Raw genomic sequence first — 16,181 nt, 5'->3', positions numbered from 1 at the left:
TAACGAGTCACATGACATCGGGGCAGGGAAATGGCTAACTGGGCCCAATTTGGACATTTTCACTTAGGGGTGTACTCACCTTTGTTGCCAGATGTTTAGACATTAATGGTTGTGTGTTGAGTTATTTTGAGGGGACAGCAAATTTGCACTATTATATAAGCTGTACACTCACTACTTTGTAGCAAAGTGTCATTTCTTCAGTGTTGTTACATGAAGAGATATAATAAAATATTTACAAAAATGTGAGAGGTGTACTCACTTTTGTGAGATACTGTATATATGTGCACATTTCCACCAGGACTTTTGTTGGGTCCTTTGCTGTTAATACCTGTTTCTAAATTGGATGTATACATTAATAATTTATCTTTATATAAAGCTTGTATTATTTCAATACTGGTGTGCATTTATATATTCATGGTTAATGGTTATTATCAAACCCACTTTTCCACTTATGAATGTTCTGGTTCTCTATCTTGTTTGGGGAGGGTCATTTTTCATAGCCTCTTCCCCCACTAAAGGGTGCTACAGCACCATTATATTTTCCCTGCAGGTAGGGGCAGAAGAGGATGGAAGGGAATCGCTTAACCTATTGCTGTACTGCTGTTGGCATGCTGGTTGGAATGCAGGGGAGGGACTGGCTGCCACTCCTTTTGACTGCTTCTGATGCCAGATGTCAGTACTTTAAGGCAATGCATCTGGGGGTGCTTCCTTGTGGCTCAAAGTAAAAAAAAACAGCTCACAATAGATTAAAAAGTAGTTTTGCATCCCTGGCTGATAAGATACTAGTTGGGTGAAAAATCTACCTCTGTTCATATAGCCAAGAAGGAATTAAAATAGAAAATTAGCTAAATCAAATTGAAAAGTGTTATGCAATTGAATCAAGAAACCTATACTGTTTATCATTTATCCATAATGATACAGCAAAACTCATGCAATTTTGCTGCCTAAAAATGCAATTTAAAATGGAAATACTATTTTTTTCTAGGTGGCTGGTGCATACCTATGCTTTGCAGTTTAGTGTGAAGGGGACATTGTATGGGTCATTCATTGCAAATGCTGAGAAGAATTCCCATTTACTCACCATGCTCAGATGTAGGTGCTGGACCCTTTAAATCCCCTTTCAGGGAAGAGGATTCTCTCATTTTCTCCCTCACCAGCTGAGAAAGACCACACCTGATGAAGCAGAGGTAGCTGAACAAGTGAGTTGCAGCCAGGTCGTAGGCCCTCCACTGTTAGAACTGGCAGTCAGACCAGAATCCTAAAGCACACAGCTTCTACAAAGAACCCAACTACTGTAGGGAGTCCTGCCCTAATTGCTGCCAGAGTAGATCAGTTCCAATGGGGTGGTACTTTGTTCTTGTGCCTTGGATCATTCAAACTGTATGCCTGTGCTACCAGTGCAACACAATCCTTCAGTGAAAGGACTGTTCTTCGTGAGGATAATCACAAGTAGCTGTTTATGTTGTTTACTGTTTTACTTAAATTTTGAACCTCAACTAGACTTTCTCTTTTGCTATAGAGTCTTAAAGACTTTGGGGGTTATTTACGAAAGGCAAATCCACTTTGCACTACAAGTGCAAACTACAAGTGCAAAGTGCACTTGAAATTGCACTGAAAGTGCACTTGGAAGTGCAGTCACTGTAAATCTGAGGGGAAGATCTGAAATGAGGGGAAGCTCTGCTGATTTTATTATCCAATCATGTGCAAGCTAAATTGCTGTTTTTTATTTTCCTTGGATGTCCCCCTCAGATCTACAGCGACTTTACTTCCAAGTGCACTTCCAGTGCAATTTCAAGTGCACTTTGCACTTGTAGTTTGCACTTGTAGTGCAAAGTGGATTTACCTTTAGTAACCCCCCCTTGGGTTAACTTACTGAAGGCAAAAGACGTTGTGCTTTGCAAATTGCAGTTGCTCTAGAGCTTAGTAAATAAGCAGAAGCTCTGCCGACTTTCATCCTCCAATCACGTGCAAGCAAAAATGCAGTTTTTTTTTTATTTCCCTTGTACGTGATTGGGTACTTTTTGCAAAGTGACGTTTTACCTCATTTACTAAGCTCTGTAGCAAATGCACATGCAGAGTGCAACTGCACTTTGCAAAGTGTACAGTCTATTTGCCTTTAGTAAATCAACCCCTATGTTATGCAGCCATGTTACCCTGATTGAGCCACAGAGACATTCTGCTGAAAAGTCTTTGGAGTAAAAGCATGCCCTTTGCCATTCTGAACCTGCTTTGCATTAATGATTCTACTTTTCACCTGTTTAGTAAACTGCAGGCTACAGTTACTCTCTGCATCATCATTTGACTGATTACTGATCCATTCATTACCATGCAAGCTGTAACAGACACAGAACAGTGTGAAACCATCCTCAAAGCAGTGGAAAGGCTGTCATATGACCATACATATAAATCAACCTCAGGGTGTTAGTGCACGCCTTTCATGCTATGTGTGATTGTCATGCAGTTTTGTACCAAGAACCTTGAGTAAAAACAATAATTTTATACATTGCAGCTTAGCAGTTCTTAGATGCAGTAGTTACATTAGTTTTCTTTTTTTCTCTGCATTTTTTTAATTATTTTCATCTGGTAAACCTGCTGTAACACCTTTGGTCACTCCTCTACTTCTCTACTCCTCTATGGAGCCATGGTTGGTACACAGGCTTGTCTTCAAACATGTATGAAGAGAAAGCAAGCACTCACAAAATAAGCCTCCAGAAATGTTTTCTGAGGTTATCACACAAAAATTACAGAAAGTTGAATCAAGCATAATACACCAATGTTTTGCGGCTGTGATAGGTCCAGCTTTCAAGGTGACAAGAAACTCCTATAATTTTTTACTATATATTCCTTGTGCCAAATTGCAGAAAGATGCAAAAGCTGCAAGTAAATGATTACAAAGGTGTGCCAATCCCATTACTCTCTGTACTTTTTGTACGTTTCTCTCATAAAAGTTTTTCCTTTGAGGTTTATTTCAGGAGTGCTTGCTTTCTTTTCATGCACGTTTATATATGGTATCAATGTTTGTCCTGCACTCTGCCACTGTGTCAGTAAGTGTCTGGTGGTGGAGGAATTTGTCTGCAGTGGATTTCAAACATGGCTGCCTTTGTTTATCTCCAAGATTTGGTGGATTGATGGGACTAGTCATTTACATAATTAAGATAAGGTCCTTTGTGCTTTCTTCTATGCTCACTGGAAGTGAAATAGACACTGAATTTCTAATGAGATCAACAGGTATTTGCTGTACTTACTGAAAATATTTAGTCTGAAATGCGAAAATGAATACAGCCACCTTATTGAATGACAGTGGTAAACTGCAATTTATTACTTTTTTTTATGTTGGGTTTAGATATGCTTTAATGACTAAGAATGTACAGAACAAGTTTGAGGAGGGCTTGTTCAGATTTGTTTTTCCTTTCTTTAGATATTAGAACAAAAAAAAAACACGCATGTTTCTTGCTTTGACATTTAATAAAATCTACATTTAAAAAATCACAAAATAGTATAGTCAAAATGTAGCCACTCTCATTCAATAAAAAGTATGCATTGCAAGGAAACAGTACGAAAATGTTGAAATATTACTTTCTACAAAACTACTAAAAACTGTAAAGCTATCACAAAGTTTTGAATGAGCAATGGCAGAGGATCATGCTGTAAAGCATGCTGATGTCTTCCAGGTATCAGGATTAGACTTCATTGCTGTGACTTCCACGGTTGCTACTATTCTGCTTATTAAGGGAGAAACTTCCTTATGCAACGGAAGGACTATTGGGTGTACAGAAAGCACTAACGCAGCCACATCTGATCACATCGGTGTAAGTGTAGGCAATGCGAGCTCCATTAGCACAGATCATTTCAACAGTCTTCTGTCCAACTTCGAGCTCTGAGCAACATGAACATGAGTGCTCCATGCGCCTGGTAGCCACAGAGTACCTGAACAGTGAAAAGTAATATAATTAACAAAAGGAAGTGCATGGCAGGGATAGGATAGATTCCATAAAACTCTTGTACTAAAAACTGCTATGCCCAACTAACCATTTTATTTTATACATTTATTAATAAGACCACGTTTCTTAACATATAAGCGAAAGTATAACAAACATTCCGTTAAAACAGAAACAAATTAAAGATTGCTGAGCTTTGAAGGCACTAAAACCCGTAATCTAATTATGTATCTGTGGAAACACCTAAAGCCCAACTCCCAGCAAAAACTATTTTCCATGCAGTGAAGCTGTGCCTGCACGAGTCAACTGCTCGTTTTGTCCAGAGGAGAGGAGAAAGCTATATACTCACCCAATCCTTCACTTCACCGGCAAACGGCGCTCCCCCATGATCCAGCGATGGACTCTTCCTGACGTTCTCGTGTCCAGGGCAGGTCTATGGGCGTGATGACATCAGGAACAGTCCACCACACAAGACCGCTAGACCACTCTGTTAGCCTATATGCCCATGGGCATTTAGAGGCGCTTAGAGGCAGAAAAAAAACATTGCCAGCGTGTCCAGGAGCAGTAGCATTTGGCAGAACAAAACGCCATGTGTAAACGTGTTAAGGCTAGGTGCATCAAGCGCTTGAGCGTTACTACATTTCAATGGCCAGAATAAATTATTATTATGGACATTGAAATGAATCATAGCGTTTGATGTGCCTAAATGCATCTAGACACGCATTTTTTCTGTCAAAATGCTTCTGCCAGGAGGAAAGGCGTTTTAGGAGAACTGTGCAAACACACTTTGTGCATGGGACCACATTCTTACAAATCTTTGGCTAAAAGATAAAACAAAAAGCAGTGTACATAGATGGTTTCAAAATGGGGTCAGGTCATCACTTCAATTGACATTGATAAGGATAGAAATAGGCACAGAGAAACTATTCCATTTGTATTGTCTGCACCAACATGGGCTCATCATGCACCAACCATCTACAAATAGATCCACTTTTGAAAAGTGACAGGCAAGTGCACAGCTTTGACCAATTGCTCTACCAACTGGTTTACTGGGATTACATGAGTATTAAAGCTGGGCACTTGCACATCCATCAGGCCTAATGCCCTGTACACACAAGCGGACTTTTTGACCGGACTGGTCCGACGGACCGAATCCGGCGGACAATCCGACCATGTGTGGGCTTCATCGGACCTTCAGTGGACTGTTTCCATCGAAAATCTGACGGACTTTAGATTTGGAACGTTTCAAACCTTTACGTCGGAACTCCGCCGGACCCAGTTCCTATCGAAAAATCCACTCGTCTGTATCCTAGTCCGAGGGACAAAAACCGACGCTAGGGCAACTATTGGCTACTGGCTATGAACTTCCTTATTTTAGTCCGGTCGTACGTCATCACGTACGAATCCATCGGACTTTGGTGTGATCGTGTGTAGGCAAGTCCGTTAGTTCGAAAGTCCATCGGAAGTCCGTCAAAAGTCCATCGAAAGTCCGTCGGAAAGACTGTCGGACCTTTGTTGCCGAAAAGTCCGCCCGTGTGTACAGGGCATTAGGCTGCTGTTTGGATTGACTTGTGAATGATCCAGCTCTGACTGTGTAATTAGCTGTTTGCCTGCATTTTAGCCTTAAGCACCCATGCACTGTTATTCGTGGCAAAATGAATGGGCTAAATTCAATGCAGGCTAACATACAACACAATGCACTATAATATGTGTACAGTAAAGCCTCAGCCTTAAGCACTCTAAGCGCCCCAGTGAACTCATCAAACACTAAACAAGTAACAAAACATTGGACTTACATGGAAGTTCCCATGCAGGGGCCTCCACAGTATGTGAGTTCCACTGTCGCAACACAGTCATTTTGTTTCAGAACAGTAACATTTCTCTGAACACCGCAGTCAGGCACTCTAGGTGATGGTGTAACTGATGATCCTGTTACATTGGGAGGTGGTGTGGTGGAGTCTGTTTAAAAGAAAATTTTTATTTAACATTTCCAGATAACATAAACAAAAAATAAGGCGAGACTGTTATGTTGATTAAAGAGAACCTGTTACACCTTAAAATTGCAGGTAAAGACACAGAAAAATCAAGTATTTTAAATGCTTACTTGAAGCATTTTTATTTTCTATTCTACAATTGTATATTCACTTGTAATATGGCCCTCATCTCCCTACATAGCTTTTAATATAGCATCCAGAGGATCAGTGAAGGGGACCACTATAGAGTGTACAGCTACCAGTCTGAGATGGTGGTGCCCAGCAGAAAAGCCAGGTATGCACATACATAAGATGTGTATACATGCATCATGTATCACCTAAAAAAATCCTGAATGCACATACTGTATAATCCTTTGGGAATATTGTTTTTGAATTAGTAATCCAATGACAGGGCCTCTTTTATGTCCAGTTTTTTGTAATATAAAAAGAAAAAACTATGGCTATCTCTTGTTTGTTTCAGGAAGGAAACAAATATTGCCTAAGCTATGACAAAACCACTTATATTTGTGTCACTGAAGCTGGAGTTTTGCATTAAAACATGAAAAAAAGTTTTGATGATATACCTTTTCCTCCAGGTCCCCCAGGTGATGGTGTGACTGATGATCCTGGTACATTGGGAGGTGGAGTGCTGAGATCTGTTGAGAAAGAGAAAATCATGATTTAACATTTCCATATAATATGGAAGGTGAGATTGTTACATTACTTAAAGAGAACCTGTCACCACCTTAAAATTGCAAGGAAAGGCACAGAAAAATCAAGTATTTTAAATGCTTAGGCCTCATTTACAAGGAGCGATCCGATCTGTGCTCTGCACAGGACCATGTTTACCCACACAGGGATGCATAGGTGTTCCATGCATCCTATTCATGTTTGTTGGGATGTAGTGACTGTGTCCCAATATGACATTAATATGGGTGTGTGTTCCAAACTCACTCAAGGTGCGTTTGGGGCCATGCACCCTCACCTCAACAGATATATTGTTGTGTTAATGCAGCCGTTGCGTCCCAATAGACAACAATAGGACTGCTGTCACAGGGATGCATGCAGCAACAATTTTATATTTACTTGTAATATGACTCTAATCTCCCTACATCATTTTATATAGCATCCAGAGGAGCTGTCACCACCTTAAAATTGCAAGTAAAGGCACAGCAAAATCAAGTATTACTTGCAGTATTTTTATTTTCTATTAACAATTTTATATTCACTTTTAATATGACTCTAATATCCCTACCTAATTTTATATAACATCCAGAAGAGAAGCAAAGAGGAACACTATAGAGTGTACAGCTATGAGTCTGCTGAGACTGCTGACATCACATCCAAGATGGTGGTGTCCAGCAGAAGCCCCAGGCATGCACATACATAACCTTCCTAAAACATGTTGACTGCAGATACTATATTATTGTATGACAATATTGTTGAAATTATTGATGTGGTGACAGGGTCACTTTTATGTCCAGTTTATTGTAATATTAGAATAAAAAAATGTAAGGCTATATCTTGTTTGTTTCGGGAAGGAAAAATATATTGCCTTAACGATGATAAAACCACTCATATTTGTGTCACTGAAGCTGGTGTTTTGCTTTGAACATGAACAAAAAGTTTTGATGACATACCATATACTCCAGGCACCTTAGGTGATGGTGTGACTGATGATCCTGGTACATTGGGAGGTGGAGTGTTGGAGTCTGTTGAAAAATAGAAAATCGTTATTTAATGTTTCCATATCATATAGACGGTGAGATTATTATGTTGGTTAAAAAGAAGCTGTCACCACCTTAAAACTGCAAGTAAAAGCACAGAAAAATCAAGTATTTAAATGCTTACTTGCAGCATTTTTATTTCCTATTAACAATTTTATATTCATTTTTAATATGACTCTAATCTCCCTACATAACTTTTATATAGCATTCAGAGGAATAGCACTATAGGGGAACACTATAGAGTGTTCAGCTATGAGTCTGCTGGGGAGCTGACATCACATCTAAGATAGAGGTGCTCAGCAGCGGACCCAGGTATTCACATGCATATCATGTGTACATATGTATAACATTCCTAAAAATATGTTGAATGCACACACTGTATAATATTATTGGATTATTGTGGTTAAAACTATTGATGTGGTGACAGGATCTCTTTTATGTCCAGTTTATTGTAATATTGTAATAAAAAGAATATTGCCTGAACTATGACAAAACCATATTTGTATCACTGAAACTGGTGTTTTGCTTTGAGTATGAAACATTTTTTGATGGCGTACCATTTCTTCCAGGTCCTCCAGGTGATGGTGTGACTGATGATCCTGGTACATTGGGATGTGGTGTGCTGAGGTCTGTGGAAAAGAGAAAATCATTAATTAACATTTCCACGTAATATGGAAGGTGAGATTTTTATATTGGTTAAAGAGAACCTGTCCCCAGCTTAAAATTGCAAGTAAAGACACATTAAAATCAAGTATTTTATATGCTTAGGTCACATTTACACTGAGCGATCACATCTGTGTCCCATGTAGGGACATGTTTACTCACATATGGATGCACAGGTGAGTCCCATTCATGTCTGTTGGGACACATCCACTGCACTGACACCTGTGTGTCAGTTTGACATTTCTGTGGATGTGAGTGTGTTCTCCATCTCACCCAGAGTGTGTTCAGGGCTGTGCACCCACACTCAAGCAGATGTCATATTATCAGCAGCAGTTGTGTCTGTGCAGCCACTGTGTCCCAATAGACAGGAATGGGACTTCTGCCACGGAAATGCACACAAAAATTGTGCATCCCCATGCCATCAAAACACAGCTCTACACGGGGAACGCATGTAATCACCCCATATGAACAAGGTCTTCCAGCATTTTATTTACTATTAACAATTTTATATTCGCTTGAAATATGACTCATAACATACATAACATTTATACAGCATCCAGAGGAGCAGCATAGGGGAACACTATAGAGCAGTGATGGCGAACCTCGGCATCCCAGATGTTTTGGAACTACATTTCCCATGATGCTCAACTACACTGCAGAGTGCACGAGCATCATGGGAAATGTAGTTTCAAAACACCTGGGGTGCCAAGGTTCCCCATCACTGCTATAGAGTATAGGGCTTTGAGCCTGCTGAGACTGCTGGCATCTCATCTAAGATGGTGGCGTGCAGCAGCAGATCCAGGTAATGCACATACATAACATGTTTGTAAATGCATAACTTTGGTAGAAATATGTTCACTGCACATTCCGTATAATCTTGTGGGAATATTGTTGTTGAAATTATTGATGTGGTGACAGGGTCTCTTTTATGTCCAGTTTATTGTAATAATAGATTTAAAAAATTGTATGGCTATCACTTGTTTGTTTCAAGAAGGAAAATAATATGTTGCTTGATCTATGACAAAACCAGTCATATTTGTGTCACTGAAGCTGGTGTTTTGCTTTGAACATGAAAAAAAGTTTTGATGACATACCATATACTCCAGGCACCTTAGGTGATGGTGTGACTGATGATCCTGGTACATTGGGAGGTGGAGTGTTGGAGTCTGTAGAAATATAGAAAATCGTTATTTTACATTTTCAAACAATATGGAAGGTGAGATTCTTATGTTGGTTAAAGAGAACCTGTCACCATTTTAAAATTGCAAGTAAAAGCACAGAAAAATTAAGTATTTAAATGCTTACTTTCAGCATTTTTATTTCCTATTAACAATTTTATATTTACTTTTAATATGACTCTAATCTCCCTACATAACTTTTATATAGCAACCAGAGGAGTAGCGAAGGGGAACACTATAGAGTGTACAGCTATGAGTCTGCTGGGGCTGCTAACATCACATCCAAGATGGTGGTATCCAGCAGCGGACCCAGGTATTCACATGCATATCATGTGTACATATGTATAACATTCCTAAAAAAATGTTGAATGGACACACTGTATAATATTATGGGAATGTCGATGTTGAAAATGAATGATGTGGTGACGGGATCTCTTTTATGTCCAGTTTGTTGGAATAAAAAAAATGTAAAACTATCACTTGTTTGATTCAGGAAGGAAAAGAATATTGCCTAAACTATAACAAAACCATATTTGTATCACTGAAACTGGTGTTTTGCTTTGAGTATGAAGAAAGTTTAGATGGCGTACCATTTCCTCCAGGTCCTCCAGGTGATGATGTGACTGATGATCCTGGTACATTGGGATGTGGTGTGCTGAGGTCTGTTGAAAAGAGAAAATCATTTGTTAAAATTTCCACGTAATATGGAAGGTGAGATTTTTATATTGGTTAAAGAGAAACTGTCACCAGGTTAAAATTTCAAGTAAAGACACAATAAAATCCATTTGTATCACTGAAATTGGTGTTTTGCTTTGAGTATGAAAAAAGTTTTGATGGTGTACCATTTCTTCCAGGTCCTCCAGGTGATGGTGTGACTGATGATCCTGGTACATTGGGATGTGGTGTGCTGAGGTCTGTGGAAAAGAGAAAATCATTAATTAACATTTACAGGTAGTATGGAAGATGAGATTTTTATATTGGTTAAAGAGAACCTGTCCTCAGCTTAAAATTGCACATAAAGACACATTAAAATCAAGTATTTTATATACGTAGGTCACGTTTACATTGCGCGATCACATCTGTGTCCCAAGTACGGACATGTTTACTCACATATGGATGCACAGGTGTTCCATGCATCCCCATGCAGGTAGTCCCATTCATGTCTGTTGGGACACATTGGCTGCACCGACACGGTTCCTTTGTCCCAGTTTGACATTCCTGTGGATGTGGGTGCGTGTCCTCCAACTCACCCAGAGTGCGTTCAGGGCTGTGCACCCGCACTCAAGCACATGTCATATTAGCAGCAGTTGTGTCTGTGCAGCCACTGAGTCCCAATAGACAGCAATGGGACTTCAGCCACGGAAATGCACACACAAATTGTGCATCCCCATGCCAGCAAAACACAGCTCTATATGGGAAACGCATGTAATCACCCCATATGAACAAAGTCTTACTTCCAGCATTTTATTTTCTATTAACAATTTTATATTCGCTTGAGATATGACATACATAACATTTTAACATTTATACAGCATCCAGAGGAGCAGCATAGGGGAACGCTATAGATTATAGGGCTTTAAGACTGCTGAGACTGCTGGCATCTTATCTAAGATGGTGGCGCCCAGCAGCAGATCCAGGTAATGCACATACATAACATGTTTGCAAATGCATAATTTTGGTAGAAATATGTTGGCTGAACACTACATATAATCTTGTGGGAATATTGTTGTTGAAATTAATAATGTGGTGACAGGGTGTCTTTTATGTCCAGTTTATTGTAATAAAAAATTGTAAAGCTATCACTTGTTTGATTCAAGAAGGAAAAGAATATTGCCTGACCTATGACAAAACCATATTTGTATCACTGAAATTGTTTTTTTTTTGCTTTGAGTATGAAAAAAGTTTTGATGGCGTACCATTTCTTCCAGGTCCTCCAGGTGATGATGTGACTGATGATCCTGGTACATTGGGATGTGGTGTGCTGAGGTCTGTGGAAAAGAGAAAATCATTAATTAACATTTCCACGTAATATGGAAGGTGAGATTTTTATATTGGTTAAAGAGAACCTGTCCCCCGCTTAAAATTGCAGGTAAAGATACATTGAAATCAAGTATTTTATATACGTAGGTCACGTTTACACTGCGCGATGTTTACTCGCATAGGGATGCACAGGTGTTCCATGCATCCCCATGCAGGTAGTCCCATTCATGTCTGTTGGGACACATCTGCTGCACGTACACAGTTCCTGTGTGTCAATTTGACATTCCTGTGGATGTGGGTGCGTGTCCTCCAACTCACCCAGAGTGCGTTCAGGGCTGTGCACCCGCACTCAAGCAGATGTCATATTAACAGCAGCAGTTGTGTCTGTGCAGCATAGGTGTGCGCAGCCTATTGCATTAGGGTGTGCACCCCAAAACTCAAACACATTTGCATGTGTATATATACTGACGGTGTCAGCAGAGCAATGGACGGTGTCAGTAGGTAAGAGATTGCTTGCAGGAGTTTTTATTTTTTACAATTTTTTACTTTATCTTAAAACATTTTTGGAGCCTTTAGGGTGCTTTGGTGAAATATTAGGGGTCTTAACAGGGAAAATCTGCACCACACGGGGTGATTAGGGTGTGCCCAGGCACACCTGGCACACCCTGTGCGCACGCCTATGCTGTGCAGCCACTGTGTCCCAATAGACAGCAATGGGACTTCTGCCACGGAAATGCACACAAAAATTGTGCATCCCCATGCCGACAAAAAACACAGCTCTACACGGGGGAACACATGTAATCACCCCTTATGAACAAGGCCTTACTTTCAGCATTTTATTTTCTATTACCAATTTTATATTCACTGGAAATATGACTCATAACATAAATACAATTTATAGAGCATCCAGAGGAGCAGCATAGGGGAACACTATAGATTATAGGGCTTTGAGCCTGTTGAGACTTCTGGCATCTCATCTAAGATGGTGGCGCCCAGCAGCAGATCCAGGTAATGCACATACATAACATGTTTGCAAATGCATAACTTTGGTAGAAATATGTTGACTGCACATTACATATAATCTTGTGGGAATATTGTTGTTGAAATTAATGATGTGGTGACAGGGTGTATTTTAAATCCAAAACTGGTGTTTTGCTTTGAGTATGAAAAAAGTTTACCATTTCTTCCAGGTCCTCCAGGTGATGGTGTGACTGATGATCCTGGTACATTGGGATTTGGTGTGCTGAGGTCTGTTGAAAAGAGAAAATAATTCGTTAAAATTTCCACATAACATGGAAGGTGTGATTTTTATATTGGTTAAAGAGAACCTGTCACTAGGTTAAAATTGCAGGTAAAGACACAATAAAATCCATTTTTTTTTATGCTTGGGTCACGTTTACACTGCGCGATCACATCTGTGTCCCATGTAGAGACATGTTTACTCGCATAGGGATGCACAGGTGTTCCATGCATCCCCATGCAGGTAGTCCCATTCATGTCTGTTGGGACACATCGGCTGCACCGACACAGTTCCTGTGTGTCAATTTGGCATTCCTGTGGATGTGGGTGCGTGTCCTCCAACTCACCCAGAGTGCGTTCAGGGCTGTGCACCCGCACTCAAGCAGATGTCATATTATCAGCAGCAGTTGTGTCTGTGCAGCCACTATGTCCCAATAGACAGAAATGGGACTTCTGCCACGGAAATGCACACACAAATTGTGCATCCTCATGCCAGCAAAACACAGCTCTACACGGGCAACGCATGTAATCACTCCATATGAACAAGGTCTTACTTCCAGCATTTTATTTTCTATTAATAATTTTATATTCGCTTGAGATATGACATACATAAAATGTATACAGCATCCAGAGGAGCAGCATAGGGGAACGCTATAGATTATAGGGCTTTGAGACTGCTGAGACTGCTGACATCTCATCTAAGATGAATATTGTTGTTGAAATGAATAATGTGGTGACAGGGTGTCTTTTATGTCCAGTTTATTGTAATAAAAAAATGTAAAGCTATCACTTGTTTGATTCAGGAAGGAAAAGAATATTGCCTGAACTATGACAAAACCAAATTTGTATCACTGAAATTGGTGTTTTGCTTTGAGTATGAAAAAAGTTTTGATGGTGTACCATTTCTTCCAGGTCCTCCAGGTGATGGTGTGACTGATGATCCTGGTACATTGGGATGTGGTGTGCTGAGGTCTGTGGAAAAGAGAAAATCGTTAATTAACATTTACACGTAATATGGAAGATGAGATTTTTATATTGGTTAAAGAGAACCTGTCCTCAGCTTAAAATTGCACATAAAGACACATTAAAATCAAGTATTTTATATACGTAGGTCACGTTTACACTGTGCGATCACATCTGTGTCCCATGTAGAGACATGTTTACTCGCATAGGGATGCACCAGTGTTCCATACATCCCCATGCATTCATGTCTGTTGGGACACATCTGCTGCACGTACACAGTTCCTGTGTGTCAATTTGACATTCCTGTGGATGTGGGTGCATGTCCTGCAACTCACCCAGAGTGCATTCAGGGCTGTGCATCCCCACTTAAGCAGATGTCATATTAGCAGCAGCAGTTGTGTCTGTGCAGCCACTGTGTCCGAATAGACAGGAATGGGACTTCTGCCACGGAAATGCACACATAAATTGTGCATCCTCATGCCAGCAAAAAACAGAGCTCTACACAGGGAACACATGTAATCACCCCTTATGAACAAGGCCTTACTTTCAGCGTTTTATTTTCTATTACCAATTTTATATTCACTTGAAATATGACTCATAACATGAATACAATTTATAGAGCATCCAGAGGAGCAGCATAGGGGAACACTATAGATTATAGGGCTTTGAGCCTGTTGAGACTTCTGGCATCTCATCTAAGATGGTGGCGCCCAGCAGCAGATCCAGGTAATGCACATACATAACATGTTTGCAAATGCATAACTTTGGTAGAAATATGTTGACTGCACATTACATAATCTTGTGGGAATATTGTTGTTGAAATTAATGATGTGGTGACAGGGTGTCTTTTATGTCCAAAACTGGTGTTTTGCTTTGAGTATGAAAAAAGTTTACCATTTCTTCCAGGTCCTCCAGGTGATGGTGTGACTGATGATCCTGGTACATTGGGATGTGGTGTGCTGAGGTCTGTTGAAAAGAGAAACTAATTCGTTAAAATTTCCATGTAACATGGAAGGTGTGATTTTTATATTGGTTAAAGAGAACCTGTCACTAGGTTAAAATTGCAGGTAAAGACACAATAAAATCCATTTTTTTTATGCTTAGGTCACGTTTACACTGCGCAATCACATCTGTGTCCCATGTAGGGACATGTCTACTCACATAGGGATGCACAGGTGTTCCATGCATCCCCATGCAGGTAGTCACATTCATGTCTGTTGGGACACATCAGCTGCACGGACACAGTTCCTGTGTGTCAATTTGACATTTCTGTGGATGTGGGTGCGTGTCCTCCAACTCACCCAGAGTGCGTTCAGGGCTGTGCACCCGCACTCAAGCAGATGTCATATTAGCAGCAGCAGTTGTGTCTGTGCAGCCACTGTGCCCCAATAGACAGAAATGGGACTTCTGCCACAGAAATGCACACAAAAATTGTGCATCCCCATGCCAACAAAACACAGCTCTACATGGGCAACGCATGTAATCACCCCATATGAACAAGGTCTTACTTCCAGCATTTTATTTTCTATTAATAATTTTATATTCGCTTGAGATATGACATACATAACATTTATAGAGCATCCAGAGGAGCAGCATAGGGGAACGCTATAGATTATAGGGCTTTGAGACTGCTGAGACTGCTGGCATCTCATCTAAGATGGTGGCGCCCAGCAGCAGATCCAGGTAATGCACATACATAACATGTTTGCAAATGCATAACTTTGGTAGAAATATGTTGACCGCACATCATATATAATCTTGTGGAAATATTGTTGTTGAAATGAATAATGTGGTGACAGGGTGTCTTTTATGTCCAGTTTATTGTAATAAAAAAATGTAAAGCTATCACTTGTTTGATTCAGGAAGGAAAAGAATATTGCCTGAACTATGACAAAACCAAATTTGTATCACTGAAATTGGTGTTTTGCTTTGAGTAGGAAAAAAGTTTTGATGGCGTACCATTTCTTCCAGGTCCTCCAGGTGATGGTGTGACTGATGATCCTGGTACATTGGGATGTGGTGTGCTGAGGTCTGTGGAAAAGAGAAAATCATTAATTAACATTTACACGTAATATGGAAGATGAGATTTTTATATTGGTTAAAGAGAACCTGTCCTCAGCTTAAAATTGCACATAAAGACACATTAAAATCAAGTATTTTATATACATAGGTCACGTTTACACTGCGTGATCACATCTGTGTCCCATGTAGAGACATGTTTACTCGCATAGGGATGAACAGGTGTTCCATGCATCCCCATGCAGGTAGTCCCATTCATGTCTGTTGGGACACATCTGCTGCACCAACACAGTTCCTGTGTGTCAATTTGACATTCCTGTGGATGTGGGTGCGTGTCCTCCAACTCACCCAGAGTGCGTTCAGGGCTGTGCACCCGCACTCAAGCAGATGTCATATTAACAGCAGCAGTTGTGTCTGTGCAGCCACTGTGTCCCAATAGACAGCAATGGGACTTCTGCCACGGAAATGCACACAAAAATTGTGCATCCCCATGCCGACAAA

At 40.2% G+C, this 16,181-nt stretch overlaps 1 protein-coding gene across 42 annotated transcripts in view; it reads right to left on the bottom strand.

The window, feature by feature from the left end:
• Nucleotides 1–3,446: 3,446 nt before the first annotated feature.
• Nucleotides 3,447–16,181, bottom strand: part of LOC141112193 (uncharacterized) — a 114,168-nt gene continuing 101,433 nt past the window's right edge. For 4 of the 42 annotated variants that reach the window (XM_073604738.1, XM_073604744.1, XM_073604743.1 and 1 more), the window contains 13 exons: nt 15,621–15,692; nt 14,556–14,627; nt 13,599–13,670; nt 12,638–12,709; nt 11,396–11,467; nt 10,322–10,393; nt 10,070–10,141; nt 9,396–9,467; nt 8,196–8,267; nt 7,552–7,623; nt 6,496–6,567; nt 5,735–5,897; nt 3,447–3,927 (listed from right to left, as the gene is read on the bottom strand). In XM_073604738.1, the coding sequence (XP_073460839.1) occupies nt 3,744–3,927; nt 5,735–5,897; nt 6,496–6,567; nt 7,552–7,623; nt 8,196–8,267; nt 9,396–9,467; nt 10,070–10,141; nt 10,322–10,393; nt 11,396–11,467; nt 12,638–12,709; nt 13,599–13,670; nt 14,556–14,627; nt 15,621–15,692 (1,139 nt within the window). In that variant the 3' untranslated portion in view covers nt 3,447–3,743. The remainder of the gene's footprint in view (nt 3,928–5,734; nt 5,898–6,495; nt 6,568–7,551; nt 7,624–8,195; nt 8,268–9,395; nt 9,468–10,069; nt 10,142–10,321; nt 10,394–11,395; nt 11,468–12,637; nt 12,710–13,598; nt 13,671–14,555; nt 14,628–15,620; nt 15,693–16,181) is intronic. The other 38 variants (XM_073604749.1, XM_073604760.1, XM_073604766.1 and 35 more) reach the window with 23 other exon arrangements.

This window comes from Aquarana catesbeiana, linkage group LG11 (genome assembly GCF_042186555.1).
Source record: "Aquarana catesbeiana isolate 2022-GZ linkage group LG11, ASM4218655v1, whole genome shotgun sequence".
NCBI classification, from domain to species: domain Eukaryota; kingdom Metazoa; phylum Chordata; class Amphibia; order Anura; family Ranidae; genus Aquarana; species Aquarana catesbeiana.
Note: the sequence above shows the minus strand (reverse complement) of the source record. Positions and strands in the feature narration are given on the sequence as shown.